This window comes from Mesoplodon densirostris, chromosome 4 (assembly GCF_025265405.1).
Source record: "Mesoplodon densirostris isolate mMesDen1 chromosome 4, mMesDen1 primary haplotype, whole genome shotgun sequence".
Classification (NCBI taxonomy): Eukaryota; Metazoa; Chordata; class Mammalia; order Artiodactyla; family Ziphiidae; genus Mesoplodon; species Mesoplodon densirostris.
In genome coordinates this window covers 16,969,553-16,989,393 of record NC_082664.1, presented here as the reverse complement: position 1 = coordinate 16,989,393, position 19,841 = coordinate 16,969,553, and the positions used below count along the sequence as shown (strand labels likewise).

Genomic DNA, 19,841 nt, shown 5'->3' with positions numbered 1-19,841 from the left:
CCCTTAACTGTTTTTAAGAGCTACCTCATTGTTTTATACCAATGGTGTGCTTGTTTCAGAAAGATAATTTAGAAGCTTTACTTCTTTTTCTCTGTTCTAGAACACTTTTAAACAGCCTTGGAACCATCTGGTCCTCAATATTTTAAAATTATCCAAGCGGACACTGTTTGTGTCTGATGTTTTACAGCAAATGGCTCAATTTCTTCCATGATAATTGATCGCTTTCTTTTTTCTTTTCAATTCATCTTGAGTCAGTTTTATTAAGGCCATTTCTTACAAAAGCATTCATTTAGCCTATTTTTTCCAGTTGTTAGAAGATAATCTGTGCTCAGATTTACTGGTTACAGAAAAGCCATAAAAATTTTCTAGTTCACATTTGTTTACTTTTAGTTATTTCTTTCCTTAGGTTTATTCATTATTTTTTTTTTTTTTTTTTTTTTTTTTGCGGTATGTGGGCCTCTCACTGTTGTGGCCTCTCCCGTTGTGGAGCACAGGCTCCGGACACGCAGGCTCAGTGGCCATGGCTCACGGGCTTAGCCATTCCACGGCATGTGGGATCTTCCTGGACCGGGGCACGAACCCGTGTCCCCTGCATCGGCAGGCGGACTCTCAACCACTGCGCCACCAGGGAAGCCCTATTCATTAGTTTTAATTAAAAAGAAAAATAGTCCACTGTTATATATACCTCACTCTGTGATTTCATAGAAGCCTTCCATGTCCTGGCCTCCCCACCCCAATCAAATGCACAGTCTTTAACAGTCCTTACAAATGCCCTCCAATATGAGCAGAAGCCCCCAGGCTGCATGAGCCAGGACACAGGAAGGGAAGAAAGGCAAAGAAAAACAATGGTCACTGGGGCAGGAGCCTACAAGAATGACTCTCAACGCCCACTACACATCAGAATCACCTGGGATGCTTTTAAAATAAATGCCAGTGCCTGGACCTCTCTCCAAACTAATTAAACCAGACCCTTAGGGGTGGAACCTGGGCATCCATATTTTAGGTCTCCTCAGATGATTCTATGTGCACCCATGGTCGAGAACAACCAGGCTCTAGAAATATGGAGGGAGGGAAAAAATAAAACCTTTAAAGGAATGTGGCATCATGGTCTCCAACCCACATCCACTCAAAGACTTGAGCCCTAGATCAAGTCAGTCCCGTGGATCAGCTTTAGGGATTCTGTTCCAGACACAATGGCTTAGGTCTCGCTGTAGGAGTCTGAGAAACAGGATCTCATCCTCACCACTGAGAAACAGGATCTCATCCTCACCACCTAACACAGACTTCTGACATTAGTAATGCCTCAGGAGGAAAATAAAAAATCCCATAGACAAAAATAGAAAAATTCTGTCCCAACGAGGTGGAACAGCAGTGCCTGAGGCACAGAAACCAGAGTCAGTTCTTGGGGCTCACTGCTCTCCTCTGCGTCTGTGCAAATGCACCATTTCCTCTGAAAGTTTTAGCATCATGGGAATAAACCCTGGAAATAAGATTTCAATGTCTCTCATCTATGATCTAGAAGTGATACACCACAGGATGGCATTTTCAAACGGAACGTACCGTTCGGAAGAAAGTCCCTTGACTCTCAAACAAGATAAGGTAGAAACTTTATTGCATAATTATTCTCCACTCAACCTCATTCTTTTCCTCCCCCCAACCATCTTTAGCTAACCCAGCAGGTCAGTCTTTTCCTATTTTATTCTTCCATTATTTTTGAAGGCTCAGTAACTTATCTTTAGTGCTGGATAACATGTCAGCTAGTCAGGCTTTTAAAATTCCCCGTATTTAATCTAACAGTTTTATACATTTCATAGGATAATCAATGGCAACCCCGAAACCTCCAGCCTCCCTCGTAATTCAGGCTGGAGTCGGACAGAGGAGTCCAGGTCCTAACACTCACTATGTTTGTATGCTTGGGCACATCTTCAAATTTTAGTTTTAAATATTACCTACCTCATGGGATAGTTATGAAGATGGAATGAGATAACCCATGAAAAGTGCTTAACACAGTGCCTACCACCTTGTAAACACTACGTCCACTCATCCAACAGCTATTTATTTGTTGTGTTCTGTAGTACGCATCACGGACTGGGCTAGGCACAACGGATAGAGTGATGAGGAAAATCAAACTTGATCCCTGCTTCCATGGAGCTTACAAACTAATTCTCAATAGATGCTGGCTTTTATTATTTCAAGATGCTAAGAGTGGGAATGATCCTTTCGCTGCTAAAAATAGTGTGAGCGGTACAGCAAGAATTTGCAGCTTTTTACTTGGGCTTGCTTATTCCCAGATGGCAGGTATTTGTAGAGTTAAGTTTCATGGAAAGAAACAAATGCAGCCCTGAAGGGCTGGATAGCTTTGTGACTTTGATTAAACTTGAAATGACAGGGCTTTGATTAAACTTGAAATGACAGGGTTTGGGGTGTGGGGGGGGTATAGGTACAGGCTGAGACAACCAACTTCCTGCTTCCAAGAAGTCTTCGCAGTGAATTGTAACTTTTAAGTCACTTAGCGTCTCTGTGCTTTAGTTTCTTCCTCTGCCAAATGAAGATAATGTGCCAGACTCTAAGATTCCTGCCAGCCCCAACATTTTCCAGTAATTTTAAGTGTGTGTACGTGGCTTTTGTTTTTCCCTAAAAACAATGATGATTCAGGTCTGCCAGATTTAATATAGCAGTACTGAAAATCACTAGACAAAATGCTTTTCCACAGATTGAGATTTTAAATAACACTAACAAAGATAAGCACCAGGTGGCAGAGGCTGGTAGTTGTTGGCCCTAATATTCACTTTCCCTTTCTCCTGGGCAACTGAACCCAATTTTATTTGGAGTGTCAACGTGCACAGCTAAAAGACCTTAATTCCCAGCCTCTCTGGTGACTCTGGCTAGAATGTTACTAAATTCCAGTCAATGACATGTCAATTGGTCTTTCCAGTACATCTTCTCAAATGGGAAGTCCAGGCCCTTTTTCCCCTCAGGAAGAGCAGTCAACAAGAAGCATATATGGGAAGAAAAATGCTACTGAAACATGCAAAAGAGTAATTTTCAAAAGTCAATTTTTTTTAGCAAGCTTTTTACTTAAACATCACTATAAGTCAGGAAGCCATATGCACTCTCTTTAGAGGATTAGGTAAATGGTTCTTACACCCTTTATACTACTAGGGGAGGGAAATATCATCACAGAGTAATTGTAGGCTTTTCATTTGACTTTCATTCACAAATGTTTATGATCATTGAAGGTTTCCCATGCACTCTTCTATCCTCTATAAAAAATAGCCAAAAACCCTTGTGTTTTAAGTTACATTTTTATTAGAAAATGTAATGCAGTACTCCAAATGGAAGATTTTATCTACTTCCATTTAAAGAATGCCAAAATGCACTTCTATGATAAAGGCATCTGTATTAGAGTTCTCCAGAGAAACAGGACCACCAGGATGTATACATCTAGAGAGAGAGAGATCTATTTTAAGGAACTGGCTCACACAACTGGGAAGGCTTGGCAAGTCCAAAATCTGCCGAGTAGGCCAGCAGGCTGGAGACCCAGGGAAGAGTTGCAGTTTGAGTCCAAAATCCATCCACTGGCAGATTTCCCTCTTCTTCAAGGAAGTTCAGTCTTTTTTAAAATTAAGGCCTTCAGCTGACTGCATGAGGCTCATGCACCTTATGGGGGGTAATCTGCTTCACTAAAAGTCTACCATTTAAATGTTCATCTCATCTAAAAAATACCTTCACAGAAACATCTAGAATAATACTTGACCAAATATCTGGGTATCATGGCTTAGCCAAATTGACACATAAAATTAAACATTCTAGCATCTTAGGTAATTTTCTCTGCAAACCTTAATTATTTGCAAAGGTAATCATATTTTATGTAAATCTGTCACAGAGGGTATGCAGGAAGAGACTTTGGGAGGCTCTGTGGCCTGAAATGGCCGGGGGAGGCTATTCCTGAGAAACTCATCTTCAACTTACCCAGTCTTACAGGAAATTCTCAAATGACCCTGGGGTTGTTACCAGTTACACAAAAGGAGGAGCCAGGCACATATCTAGTCTCCAGAGCAATTGGAAAGAGACAAGAGGGTAGAGATACCCTGAATCCCATTTGTAAACAATCTGACCATATTCCCACCCCTGATAGACAGTATCATAAGCAGCTGAGAAATCTTATGAGCCTTCAGTGCCAGAAAGTGTGTGACCCCACCTGGGAGGATGCCATTGTGTCCCCCAAACTGAAGAGCTATACACAGGTAAGTTTAGTATCATTTACTTACTTTAAGGGAAATTGTATCCTCTGCCTATGTCTAGTAGGGTCTTGCAATTGATTGGCTGACAGCCTGTTTGTTATCAAATACAGCAGTAAATCCACTGCAGCAATATCATAAATGCCAAAGTCCACACTGATTCCCAAAGAACATGGTACCACCTTGCATATCAATCTTTAACACGGGCTTAAAAACACTCCCCACATTGTGTTCAATACATACCACACAGTTCAAAAATATTAATCAGTGCAATCTGTCAAACAGATGCAGAAAGTAATAAACTGTCTTTCCAGTATAATCTTCAAATCACTGAATTTCATGCTTCCCTCCCTCAGTGAATGTGAAAATTATAAATATCCTGTTGGAATGAAATCACTTCAAGCTTCTCGCCCAAGAATCCCCACAATTCCTCAAAGTGTTTGCATTTTTTTCTAGTTGAGTAACAATTATCAATTATATGGAGCGTCAAGTTCAATTTTTTTGGAGAAGGAAGGAAAGAGGGAGGAAGAGAGAAAGAAGGAAAAAGAAGGTGGAAAAGGAGGGAGAAGGAGGAGGAGAAGGAAGAGAAGGGAGAAGGGGAGGAGGAGTGGGCTGAGGAAGAGGGGGAGGAGGGGGAGGGGAGGAGGGGGAGGGGAGGAGGGGGAGGGGAGGGGGAGGAGGAAGAGGAGAAGGAGGAAGGGGAGGGGGAGGAGGAAGAGGAGAAGGAGGAAGAGGAGGAGGAGAACATGTTTTAAGACAGTTTCAAGTTACCCATGGGCTAGAATAAAGCCAAAAGGCTATTTTCAGAATAATAAAATCAAATTATAGTACTTCTGACATACAGAGAAAACAAGTACTTCTTTCAAGTGAAAGAAAAATATCAAGATAAAAGAAAAATTAAGTGTTAGAAAGAATCCACCTATGAGCAAAACTGTGGCTTCTAAATCATGCCTCTTGATTACCGCTTGACTCTAGTCTAACTTATCACAATGTTTGGACACCATGATAGTTTGAAATATTACTAATAGTCCTGTGAGAACGATAAACTAGTCTTTTCTAAGCAGGTCACATATCTCGAAGAATGGAATCTGCCACAACGCTTATCTATATTACTTTAGAATGAAGTAAAATACCATTTGCAAAATGATTTCACTCGATGAAGCCATTTTGCTGAAGTGAAAATGTACAAGGCATCATTGTATGATCATCTGCACTATGGGACACAATCGATAGCAAACCGTACTGATTTGGAAAAGAAATTACCTCTTCAGGTAAGCAGGATTTGAATTAAATAAAGAAACGCAGATTTACAAGCCACAGAATTACAGAGCAAGAGCTGGAAGGAGTCTCAGCAACCAGCCTCGCTTCTTTGCTTATAGAAACAGCAGCTTCAGTCCAGAAGGCTTAAGGGATTCAATCAGCCAATGAGTAAGAGAGCAGGCGTTGAACCCAGACCTTAGGACTTACGTTCAATACTGTTATCATGGCGCTCCTCCAAGTGTGACTTTTAGGTGTGTGTTATGATCTGAACGTTTATGTCTCCCCCAAATTCGTATGTTGAAATCCTACTGCCCAATATGATGGTATTAGGATGTGGGGCATTTGGGAGGTGATTACGTCATGAGGGTAAGGGATTATCATTTTCATAAAAGGGCTCCAGAGAGATCCCTAGCCCCTTCCACTGTATGAGGGCTCAGTGAAGAGCCACTATGAGCCAGAAGGGGAGCCCTCACCAGAAGGGGAGCATGCTGGTGCCTGGATCTTGGACTTCCCAGCCTCCAGAACTGTAAGAAATAAATGTCTGTTGTTTATAAGCCACCCACTGTGTGGTGTTTTGTTCTAGCAGCCAAATAGCTAAGACAGTATGTGAAGTAACTTTAGCCATTTACAAAGTGTTTTCATCTAGAGGTTTGGTTTGTCTGCTTTAATAAATACAATTCATGGTTCCCAGTACCCATATATAAACACAGTGTATCAAATCAAACCTGACCAGAAATCAAGTCCTTGCTGAGCACCTATTAATACTGCGCACCAATACAGGGAATGCAGAAGTATGAGACGTTCTTTACCCACAGGGTTAAAAGCTACTTGAGAAGATCAAGCTGCCACCTGAAACAGCGTCCAAGTTATAATAACATGTGGTTCATATTATTTGTGTTAAAAGATTTTGGAAAAGACCATGAAGGCTAAATATTAAATTAAACGAATGGAGAGTTCCATTTTCAGCTATGAAAGAATAGTAACTAGAAATGGACCAGTCCTTCCGCTGTAACCGTTTCAGAAAGTAGACAACACATCCCAGGACTGTGATCCCTGAAAGAAGGGAAATAAATGAGGCAAGCCCTGTGATCCCCTATTTCTATGTGGAGGAATTTATCAGATTCCAGTACACAGAGGGAAAAATACAGAGTATGGGGGCGGGGTCTTATAGAGCTGTGGAGGTAAGGTTCAGAGTTGAAGGAGGCTGAGACACCTGAGATTTGTGGTGCAGAGCACCTGAGAGAAGGAAGCTATGCAGAATGAGGTCCAGAAGCCTGCAAAGATCCATTTGCATCTTTGGCTCTAGGCTAAGCTATGTATTCATAGTGTGAATCTCCATGGGCCAGGCAAAGCAGCACCAGAGAGAGAATAGTTACAAAGGACCTATTAGCTAAACAACTATTAAAATTCTCTCAGAGCTGGGAGTTCCTCAAGATCTGAACTATAGTGGAGCTGTATAGTGGTGAACTCATTCAACTCCCAGAGAATTCCACGTTTTAAGAACAGGGCTACTCCAGACCTGGAGTAAAGGCTACTCTGGATCTGCCCTGACAAAGCTCTAAAAGCTCCAAAAGAATCAAACTGTCAGAGCTGAAATGAGAAATAGAAAACACAATTGTATTCAGAGACTTTAACACTCCTCTTTCAATAATTGATAGAACAAGTGGACAGAAAATCAATAAAGACATAGACTTCTTTCTTAACCAACACTATCAACCAACATGACAATATTTTAAAACATTACAGTCATACACTGCAGAATCTGTATTCTTTTTCAAGGGAACATCAACTAAGATAAATTGTGTCATGAAACAAGTTGATATATATTTAAAATAATTGAAATCAAACAGAATATTCTCTGACCAAAGCATATGCTCTAACATAATGAAGTTAAATATCAATAGTAAAAAAGAAATCTAAAACATCCTCAAATAGTTGGAAATTAACCACCACGCTTCTAATTAACACAAAGGTCAAAAAACACAAGGGAAATTAGAAAACATTTTGAACTGAATGAAAATAAAAACATGACATATCAAAATATGGGAGATCCAGTTACATTAGTGGTTAGAGAAAATTTTAGTATTAAATGCCTATATCTAAGAAAAAGAAGATCCAAAATCAAAAATCTAAGCTGACATCTTAAGACGCTAGAAAAAGAGAAAATTAAACCCAAAGTAAGCTGAAGAAAATAAATAACAAAGGTACAAGCAGCAATCAATAAAATAGAAAATAAAGAAACCTAAGGAAAAATATCTAAGAAACCAAAATCTGGTTCTTTGAAAGATAAATAAAATTTACAAAACTCTAACTATACTAATAAATATAAAAAGAGAAAAAGCACAAAGTGGCCATATCAGGAATGTCTTACAGACAATAAAAAGGAAATACTGTAAACCAGTTTATGCCAATAGACAATTTATATAAAATGGACAAATTCCTTGAAAAACACAAATTGCCAAACCTGACATAAGAAATTTAAAAATTGGAGAACCCTGTTTCTGTTAAGAGATTCTCAGCCCCAACTCCTCTTCTTTGACCTGCTTTGTGATACAGGAGCTGGGGCCTGTAAACACTTCTCTTTTGCCAGAGAGCAAGGAGGGTACCGCAGGGACAGAGGAAAAGAGCCTTCATCCTTGAGACCATGTGCTTTCTTCTTCCTGCTCCTGTGGTGTGGGGCTAATAGCAGCCCTGGGGACACCCTGTGATGCACCCCTTCCAGTGAGGGCTGGGACAGCCAGTACTTACCCTCCAGTAGTTTTCACCAACACTCCAAGAGCTTTCCAAGAAAGTTTCACCAGCACCACAAAAGGTAACTTTCTAGAGAGTTTCAGCAGCATCCTGGGATGGAGGCAGTTTCCCAATGAGTCTCAAATAAAGCCCGGAAGGCAGTTTCCTGCTTGCCAGACCCAGTGCTCACCATCCCAGCAAACTCCTATGCCATCCACAGTGCCACAGCCATACCACCTCCAATGAGATCTGAATCCCGGCCTTGCAAGGAAGCCCTCTTCCAAATGTGCTCCTTCCTTGAGTACTTTGCCCCAGTCAAGGAAGTGGCTGGTCTCTACGTCTGCCATTTCTGTATTCTTTAGGTGTCTCTTTACTCCTTAGTAGTCAATCCTGTTACTAGTTAGTATCTGTTTACATTAAGTGTTTCCTAGTGTAGCTTCTGCCTCCTGACTGGACCCTGACCGATACAACTGATGAATTCCATCTAAGATTTAAGAAACTCACAAACTCTTTCAAAAAATAAAGAAGAGGAGGGAACACTTCCCAACTGATTTTATAAGGCATCATCCTGTTATCAAACCCAGACAAAGACATTATACAAAAAAAAAAAAAAACTAGACCAATATTCCACATAAATATAGACACAGAAACCCTTAACCAAATACCCAGAAATCAAATTCACTACTATATAAACAGGGTAATAAACCCCAGTTGGTCATGCTATATCTCAGGAATGCAAAGTTGTTTTAATACGTAAAGATCAAACATGTGACATACCACCTTAATAAGATAAAGGAGAAAAATCATAACTATGTTATTAGGCATAGGAAAAGCATTTAATAAATTAAATCTCTATTCATAATAAAATTCTCAGCACACTGTAAATAGAAGGTAACTTTCCTTAGATAAAGGGAATTTACAAAAAAGAAACTCTACAGCTAACATCACACTCAGTGACAAAAGACACTTTTCTCCTAAGATCAGGAATAAGGCGAGGACATCTGCTCTTACCACTTCTTCCCTGCCTTGTACTGGAAGTCCTAACCAGTGCAATAAGACAAGAACATCAGAAATACAGCAGACATACTGGAAATGATAGGGACAGAGTAAAGGCACAAACTAGGTAATTAAATAGTTAATCCCATTAGGGTATTGTAAGTAAAAAAAAAAAAAAAGTATAGGAGGCCCCTGTAAGTTAATGATCACTCAAGAAAGCAGGTTTACTTAACCACAAAACCAATCAGGCCTGCCTAGGAGCAAAACCATGCAACAAAAGCACGAGACATGCCCCAAAACAATAAAACAATGGTGACATGAGACCCACATCTTGCCCAGTGAGCTCAGTAAGTTAATGGTCCCTATGACATGCTCTCTGCACACATAAAAAACAATAATTTATGGAAAGGTGCTCATTGTACAGAGACCTGAAATAATTTTTACAGTCCTGGCTTGACCTTGTAAGGACAAAAAAACTCCCCTGCCCAACCTGGAGGAGAAGCTGATGATGAAAGCATGACGTCTACTCAGAATGAAGAAGAAAGTGGTCTTTTCCCCTCCCCACTTTTCCTTTGATTATAAAGCTGTAGCCCACCAAGTTCTCGGGCACAGCACCCTCTTGTCTGCCCACTTGTGAGCCTCACAAGCATCTTACTCTAATAAATCACTTCTTATCTATCACTTTGCCTCTCACTGAATTCTTTCTGCACTGAGACATAAAGGACTGGGCTCTTCAGAGCCCCTCGAAACAACATCTATATGTTTCAGAAAGGAATAAGTAAAACTATCTGTATTCACAGATGATATTATTGTATATGCAGAAAATTCTAAGGATTTTTTTAATGCTACTAAAATAAGTGAATTTAGAAATATAGTAGGACTGCAGGTTGACAAAAGAAAATCAACTGTATTTCGATGTATGCAAAACAAAGAACTGAAAAATAAAATGAGAAAACACCATTTACAATAGCATCAAAAAATAAAAGATCTAAGGATAAATCTAATAAAATATGTGTAAGACCTGTACACTGAAAACTAAAGAAATTGCTGAGAGATATTATAGAAAGCCTAGAAACATGGAGATGGAACATGCTCATGGATTGAAGGGTCAATATTATTAAGGGTCAATATTATCCATTCTCCCCATCTGTACTTTCAGTGTGATCCCAATCAAAATTCCAAAAAGGCCTTTGCAGAAATGAGTCTTAAAATTTATGGAAGTGTAAAGGACCTAAATTATTCAAAACAATTCTGAAGAACAAAGTTGGGGGATTTAACCTGAGTTCAAAATTTACTATAAAGCTACAGTAATGAAGACAATGTGGTATTTGCCTAAGGATAGACACACAGATCAGTAGAACAGAATAGAGAGTTTATTACTGGTTGTACACATATATGGTCAATTGATTTTTGACAAAGGAAGGTCTTTTCAACAAATGATGCTGGAAAAATTGAATATCCATATAGGAAAGAAATGAACCTCAATCCTCACCTCTCATCATGTACAAAAGTAATTCAAAGTGGATAACAGACCTGAATGTAAAAGCTAAATATATTACACTTCTAGAAGACAAAAAGAAAATCCTTGTGAACTTGGAGCATACAAAGATTTCTTAGGACACCAAAAAAACACCTACCACAAAAGGAAAACATGATAAATTGGATTTCCAAATTAAACTTTTGTACTCCTCAAAAGATATAGACTTGGAGAAAATTGATAAAATACATATCTGATTTAAAAGAAAAATTGTACCTGGAATGTATAAAGAGCTCTTACAACTCAATAATAAGACAGAGAACCACATTTTTTTTTTCCTTTTTTTTTTTTTGCGTTATGTGGGCCTCTCACTGTTGTGGCCTCTCCCGCTGCAGAGCACAGGCTCCGGACGCGCAGGCCCAGCGGCCACGGCTCACGGGCCCAGCTGCTCCGCGGCACATGGGATCCTCCCAGACCGGGGCACGAACCCGTATCCCCTGCATCGGCAGGCGGACTCTCAACCACTGCGCCACCAGGGAGGCCCAGAGAACCACATTTTTTAAATGAGCAAAAGATATGAACAAACATTTCACAAAAAAAAATATATGAATGAGAAATAAATCCTTGAAAAGATGTCCAGCAGCTAATGCACCTACTACAAACTCACGAGAAAGGGTTAAAATTAGAAAGAATAACAATAGGAAGCATTGTCAAGAATGTAGAGCAACGGAAACTCTCAAACATTTCTAATGGGAGTGTAAAATCATACAATTATTTTGGAAAACAGTTTTGATAGTTTCTTATAAAGTTAAACATACACTTCCCAAAAAGATCAAGCAATTTCACTCCTTGGTATTTACCCAGAAAAAATAAAAACATATGTCCACACAAAGACTTGTACACAAATCTTCACAACAGCTTTATTTGTAATACCAAAAACTGGGGGGACAAATTGTGGTATACCTCTTCAGTGGAGTATTCTTTGAAATTAGGAGCAAACCTTTGATATACACAGCACATAAACAAATCTCAAACACTTTATGCTGAGTAAAAGAAACCATTCATAAAAGAGTATAGGGCTTCCCTGGTGGCGCAGTGGTTGAGAGTCCACCTGCCGATGCAGGGGACATGGGTTCATGCCCCGGTCCTGGAAGATCCCACATGCCATGGAGTGGCTAGGCCCATGAGCCATGGCTGCTGAGCCTGCACGTCCAGAGCCTGTGCTCCGCAACGGGAGAGGCCACAACAGTGAGAGGCCCGCATACCGCAGAAAAAAAAAAAAAAAAAAGGTACAAAGTGTATGATGCCACTTTTATAATGTTTTGGAACAAAGAAAACTTATCAACAGTAATAGAAATCAGATTGATGGTTGCCTGGGAGCGGGGTGGGGATGAGGGGAAATGACTGCACAGGTATACAAGAGAACTTTCTGGAGTGATGGAAATGTTCAATATCTTGGTTATATCCATTTATCAAGACTCATTGAACTGTAAACTTAAAATGGGAACATTTTATTGTATGTAAGTTATACCTCAATAAAGTTAATTTTAAAAAATATGTAGGGACCTAAACTGGAAATCACTTAGACTTGGTTTTAATTTTAAAATTTTCTCTGTAATCTGATTTACTCTAATATTTAGCTTCTTGTCTCCAATAGTAATACAAAACCTCATGTCCATTTAGCCTACGTTAAACCACTACAATTTCCAAAATTGTAGAATTAGTTCAATAGTTTTAAACTTTCATTATAAAAAATTCCAGAATTTACTTTATCCACATGAATAATTGATTTGCTTCTAGGAGGTACACTAATGATTAGATATAAATTATACTGCATGAGAAATATGCTCAACTATACTTAAATATATTTGTACTTTAACAAAAGAAATGCTTCTAACCACACAAAATATTAGAGGATGATCCAATTCTATAAACTAGATAGGTGTTCCTTTTCTTCCAGGCACGAGGAGATAAAAGTATTCACTAGTTATTTTAGTTTGTCACCAGTGCCACAAGAGAAGACAATGAAAGGCACAATGAAATGAAACACAAGAAAATTGCTATAATTTTACCTTTGGACCCACTCACAGCATTGGCTATATAGGGTTTTCTTCCTCCTTCCAGTCACCTGGGAAAATGATCACAGAGAGTTATAAGGGTCACGAGACTAAAAGTCGGACCCAAGAGAATTAAAAAATGCAGACAACCCAATTAATCTGCTAATATTTATTACTGTAGAAATAGCTTTAGGGGCAGTTTATTAATGGGGCATTTTTCAAATCACCCCACTCCTTATATCTATAATTCAAAAGCCTCATCTTAAAAAGGAAAAGAAAAAATACTTTTTAGAGTGTAAGCATAACATGTTGAAGTGGTTTTCAAGAAGCAGAATTTCCAAATTTTACAATTTGTATTGAAACACAAAGACCCTGAATAGCCAAAGCAGTCTTGAGAAAGAAAAACAGAGATGAAAGAATCAGGCTCCCCAACTTCAGACTATACTACAAAGCTACAGTAATCAAGACAGTATGGTACTGGCACAAAAACAGAAATATAGATCAATGGAACAGGATAGAAAGCCTAGAGATAAACCCATGCACATATGGTCACCTTATCTTTGATAAAGGAGGTAAGGATATACAATGGAGAGAAGACAGCCTCTTCATAAGTAGTGCTGGGAAAACAGGACAGCTACATGTAAACAAATGAAATTAGAACACTCCCTAACACCATACACAAAAATAAACTCAAAATGGATTAAAGACCTAAATGTAAGGCCAGACACTATCAAACTCTTAGAGGAAAACATAGGCAGAACACTCTATGACATAAATCACAGCAAGATGCTTTTTGACCCACCTCCTAGAGAAATGCAAATAAAAACAAAAATAAACAAATGGGACCTAATGAAACTTCAAAGCTTCTGCACAGCAAAGGAAACCAGAAACAAGATGAAAAGACAACCCTCAGAATGGGAGAAAATATTTGCAAATGAAGCAACTGACAAAGGATTAATCTACCAAATTTACAAGCAGCTCATGCAGCTCAATAACCAAAAAACAAACAACTCAATCCAAAAATGGGCAGAAGACCTAAATAGACATTTCTCCAAAGAAGATATACAGATTGCCAACAAACACATGAAAGAATGCTCAACATCATTAATCATTAGAGAAATGCAAATCAAAACTACATTGAAATATCATCTCACACTGGTCAGAATAGCCATCATCAAAAAATCTACAAACAATAAATGCTGGAGAGGGTGTGGAGAAAAGGGAACCCTCTTGCACTGTTGGTGGGAATGTAAATTGGTGCAGCCACTATGGAGAACAGTATGGAGGTTCCTTAAAAAATTAACAATAGCCACTATGGAGAATAGTATGGAGGGTCCTTAGAAAATTAAAAATAGAACTACCATACCACCCAGCAATCCCACTACTGGGCATATACCTTGAGAAAACCATAATTCAAAAAGAGTCATGTACCACAATGTTCATTGCAGCTCTATTTACAATAGCCAGGACATGGAAGCCACCTAAGTGTCCATCGACAGATGAATGGATAAAGAAGATGTGGCACATATATACAATGGACTATTACTCAGCCACAGAAAGGAAATTGAGTTATTTGTAGTGAGGTGAATGGACCTAGAGTCTGTCATACAGAGTGAAGTAAGTCAGAAAGAGAAAAACAAATACCGTATGCTAACACATATATATGGAATCTAAAAAAAAAAAAAAAAGTGTCATGAAGAACCTAGGGGCAAGACGGGAATAAAGATGCAGACCTACTAGAGAATGGACTTGAGGATACGGGGAGGGGGAAGGGTAAGCTGGGACAAAGTGAGACAGTGGCATTGACATATATACACTACCAAATATAAAACAGATAGCTAGTGGGAAGCAGCCGCATAGCACAGGGAGATCAGCTCAGTGCTTTGTGACCACCTAGAGGGGTGGGATAGGGAGGGTGGGAAGGAGGGAGACGCAAGAGGGAAGAGATATGGGGATATATGTATATGTACAGCTGATTCAGTTTGTTATAAAGCAGAAACTAACACACCATTGTTAAGCAATTATACTCCAATAAAGACGTTAAAAAAATTTTTTTAATAAAAATAAAATAAAGGTGATATGAACAACAACAACAACAAAAAAGCAGTATTTCCAGTGTTCTTCAGCTTCCTGTTACAGCAGCATTACCCACGACGAGGACACCAGCTCACTAGATACACAGTCAGCATGAATAGATGCATCACAGTGATCATCAGGTCCTTGCCATCTGCATGATCACGTGCAAATAAGATGATGAGAGCTACCTCAGCATTAACACAAAGCTTCGAGGTCTGAACACCCAAACCACTCTGCAGGATGGGACCAACGTACCTAGTGTCCTATCTACAGGATGTATCAGGTCATATTAAAGGCTCATCTGTTTCCCCTTGGAATTCTAAAAAAAAAATCTTCAAGATGATCAAGGAAAAATATATTTTTCTCCGCATTTACTCTCCATTATTTGTAGCTTCCAAAAGGCTCCTATATTGATCCATCAAAACCAGAAATGGCTCTGAACCAGAACCAAAAAGAAAGAAAATCCAGAGAGTGTTCTATGGCACTCTGTATTAGTGTATGGCTTCCACACGAAAGTTGTCAAACTGTGCAAATTCAAAGGAGTGAGTTCCAATCGCGGCCCAGCCATTCTTTGGGAAGTTGACAGAGACGTTTTTCCAGAGAGGCTTGCCATTCAGCGTGCCAGAAGAGAAACCACCCTGGAGTGGGGAGAAACACATCCCTTAAAGACACGTGAAACTGATCCTCTGAAGTCTGTTTCTTAATGGATGGCCCACCTACTTAGTGCAACAAATATCCTTCTCACTTAAGATTTACCACAGCAAAATGAGTCCACAAGTTTGAGCAAAAGTTTGAAATACAGAAAAAATTTTCTCAAAGGAAATTCTTATCTATTTATATAAACAGTTTCCAAGGTACAAGAATACCTCAATATTTCCTTGTACTCCACCAAAATGCTGTAAAACTTGCAGAAATGTAACACTTTTCATAACATTATGATAAAATTTTAGATAAAAGTTCACTAAAATAAAAAAAAATTGTCATTTACACGTAGTGGCATGTACATGCATTGTATTGACAGCTTACAGCCACCAGCTCTTCAGACAGGACTGCTGGGGTCAAAGTGTTTTATTTATTTATTTATTTTAAAGGCTTTTCTTATTTATTTATTCATTCATTCATTCATTCATTCATTCATTCATTCATTTGGTTGCACCAAGTGTTAGTTGTGGCTTGCCTGCTCCTTAGTTTTGGCATGTGAACTCTTAGTTGCAGCATGCATGTGGGATCCAGTTCCTCGACCAGGGATCAAAGCCAGGCCCCCTGCACTGGAAGCGCAGAGTCTTAACCATTGCGCCACCAGGGAAGTCCCTCAAAATGTTTATTTAAGGTCTTCATTAAGGAGCCTCAGCCCAGCTGGGAGAGGGGTAATTAACCTTCGTTTTATTGTTTTATCCTCATGTACAGAATACCACTTCAAAGTTATATCAAGAGCCTACCCTTAAGTTAGAAAAACAGTAACCATCAGTTAAACTGATGACTGGGGAGAGGCGGGGGGTTGAGTGGATGGAAGAAGAGAAATATCCACAGGAACAACTTCCTAGTCACTGACAGAGAAAGATAAAAATAATGTCCTCCTCAGACAGCTGCCATTCCTACTTAGCTAAGTGTCTGGCACACAGCTCTTATTATCATTATTATAGCATGCTTATGAGCATATAACCACAACACACTCATTCCAGCTACATTTAAAACTAGCTAATTTCAAAGGGTGAAGAGCAAAAGATCCAAAGCACTAAGCCAAGGATCAAAATAAAATCTGCTCTTAAGTCATAAAATTATAATGGAATGGGCCTTCATTTACTTATTTTATTTTATGCATGGAGACACAGTGACTTAATGAGACTAAAAATCAAAGTCACAGATTTATCAGCAACGTTAGGACTTGAATTTGAGTTGCCCAACTCCACGTTCAGAGCCACATACATTTCTGTTACTACAACACCTGCACAGCTACCTTTAGCTCTAGAAGTGCTTATTGAACATCTTCTGCCACTTAGGGGATAGTGAATATTAACATTGAGTCAAGGAGCTTATGTACACAAATTATATTCAGCACTAAAGCTCATCCTCCCCCTGCCCCTCGCCCCCCAGGTGTCAGCCAACCTATCCTCTGGCAGCTCCTCACACAAGGCCAGTCACAGCAGTGCCCTGTGCTCAGACTGCTCTTCCCACCACTCAGCTCTCAGCTCAAACATCACCCACTTTAAGAGGCCTTCCCTGACCTCTCTATCTAGAGAATCTGGCAGGGAAGCTACTTTAACTCATTATCTCATTTTTCCTTCATAATTTTATTTATTTGTTTATTTGGAGCAGCAGTGAGCCAACCATGGCCCACAGGCCAGCCACCTCTTTTTATAAATTAAATGTTATTGGCACACAGGCACCCCCATTCAGCTACCTATAGTCTACGGCTCCTTTCTCACTACAAAAGCAGAGCTAAACAACTGCAACGTAGACCATAGGGCTTACAAGGCCTAAAATATTTACTCTTTGGCTCTTTAAAGAAAAAAAAAGTTTAATAATCCCTGTCCTAGAAGAATACAGGCTCTGAGAGAGCTGGAACCTTGTCTGGCTTGTTCACTGATGTATCCCCAGTACTTAGAACAGTGCATGTAACAGATGCTTAATAAAAATGTGTCGAATGAAAAATAAAAAACATCTAACTCTAAAACAACCTACAGAGCCTACCTCCATTTTACAGAGAAGGAAACAGAGGCTCAAAAACGTGAAATAACTTGCTGGAAGTCTCAGCATATATCAGTAAGGAAATATGAATGCTGACCTGTCTTGTTCCTAACACACCTACTCTGAAGAATATTAACTTGACTCATTAAAGTGCTCACCACCTATTGGGTACTGTACCAAACTTTCATATATATATATATATTTATATATGATACCATTCAATCTGCATAAGGGTATGTCTTCTGGAGATTATGATGGTAAAACAGAAGCGGAGCAACATAAAATATCTGCAAGTGACTATTAATAGACTTCAAAGTTTATCGTTCTAACCCCCACGCAACAGCACTAAGATAAAGCATCTGATGTGTGCTGAGAAGAATTCAAAAATGGCCAATTTCAAAATCATAAAATCCTCATATTAGCAGTAATTTGGAAAATGAACATCATAAAAGATGTGGTTTGGTTTTGTTTTTCATTTATGCAACAAATATTTATATGTCAAATGTTGCTTAAGTCACTGGGAATTTAGGATGAACAAGAAAAACAAGGTCCCTGCTCTTATACACCTTACATTCTAGTAGAAGGAGACACACAAACACACACGATACCTAAGAGCTAAGTGATAAGTGGCCTGTGAAGAATTAAAACAGGTTGATGTGATGACGGGTGCCTCAGAGACCACTCTGGATTATGAGCCCAGAGTTGGTGGAACAAGAAATAATGGGGTAGGGGGTGGAGCAGGTTTAAGTCAGCAATATCCCCGCCCATCCCAGTAGCAAGACTGGAGCTAACTTCTAAAAGTAGTAAATCACATTATATAAAAGACATACCAGAAGAAAACAGCTGAAATAGTTCAAAGTGGCTGTGTCAGAGGAGCAGAACACAGAATGGGGTGAGGCGGCAGGAACAGCAGTGAGGAAGGAGGCAGGTGTTTTCGATAAGCCCTTTTTTTTAAACATGTATGCAAAATACCTAATAAAATTAAGGAAATTTACCTTTTTAAATCCTATTCAAAATTTCAAAAAATTCATATAATTACTAAAAATAAGCCTAACAAGTAATGTGGAAGAACTACAAAAATAAAACTGAAGGACATAGTGGGAGATCTTAATAAATGGTGAGATGCAGCATGTCCTTGTTACCATGTTCTTGAATGGGGAAACACACTATTCTTTTTTTTTTAGAAAAAAAGTCTTTACTGAATTTGTTGTAATATTGCTTCTATCGTATGTATTGGCCACAAGGCATGTGGGATCCCAGCTCCCCAAACAGGGATCAAACCCATACCCCCAACATTGGAAGGCGAAGTCTTAACCACTGGACCACCAGGGAAGTCCCTGGAAACACATTATTCTAAAAGAATATATTATTTTTGCCCAAATTGATGTATGAATTCAGTGTAATACTAGCAGCATTTTTCATGGAATTGAAAATATGTTTTAAAAATTCAAATAGGGACTTCCCTGGTGGCGCAGTGGTTGAGAGTCCGCCTGCCGATGCAGGGGACACGGGTTCGTGCCCCAGTACGGGAAGATCCCACATGCCATGGAGCGGCTGGGCCCGTGAGCCATGGCCGCTGTTCCTGCGCGTCCAGAGCCTGTGCTCCGCAACGGGAAAGGCCACAACAGTGAGAGGCCTGCATACTGCAAAAAAAAAAAAAAAAAAAATTCAAATAGAAGAGTAAATATAGTATTGAAATAGCAAAGGTAATTTTTAAAAAGAAATAATGAGGAACTTGCCTCACCGGATATCCACTCATTCATTCTACAAGGGCTCTTGCTCTGACTGTGTGTGCACCAGGCACTTTTCTAGGTGCCAGAGAGCCAGCAGTAAATAAAACAGATGCCTGTCATTAAAGAAGCTTGGTTTTAGTGAAAGGAGCAGAACAAACACACAGCAATCAACAGAACATGTAAGATGTCAGGAGGTTAACAAGAGCTTCAGAGAAAAATCAAGGAAGAGAAGAGGGGCACAGAGTGAGATGGGGTGCTATCTTATATAAACTGGTCAGGGAGGAACTCTGAAGGAAGTAAACCATGTAACCAAAGATTTTAGAAGGTAAACACAATTTAAGGTGTGATATTGGATAATAACAAACAAAGCAATTAAACAGAAAAGAGCTCAGAAATAAGCCTATGTACACATGATGATTTGTTATGTCGAAAACATGGCTTTTAAATCATGGGCAAAAGGACAGTCTATGTAATAAATATGATGGCTATCCACTTGTTTTTAAAAAATTATGTTGGGCTTTTCTCCTTATGAACCACAAATACATTCCAGATGGATTAAAGACTTAAACATTAAAAAAAATCC

The 19,841-nt window shown here is 39.2% G+C and overlaps 1 protein-coding gene across 1 annotated transcript in view; it reads right to left on the bottom strand.

Annotated features, from left to right (window-relative positions):
- Nucleotides 1-14,843: 14,843 nt before the first annotated feature.
- The window catches only part of GALC (galactosylceramidase), a 59,192-nt gene continuing 54,194 nt past the window's right edge, over nt 14,844-19,841 (bottom strand). Inside the window, exon 17 of the mRNA XM_060097961.1 lies at nt 14,844-15,475. Within this exon, the coding sequence (XP_059953944.1) occupies nt 15,329-15,475 (147 nt within the window). The 3' untranslated portion in view covers nt 14,844-15,328. The remainder of the gene's footprint in view (nt 15,476-19,841) is intronic.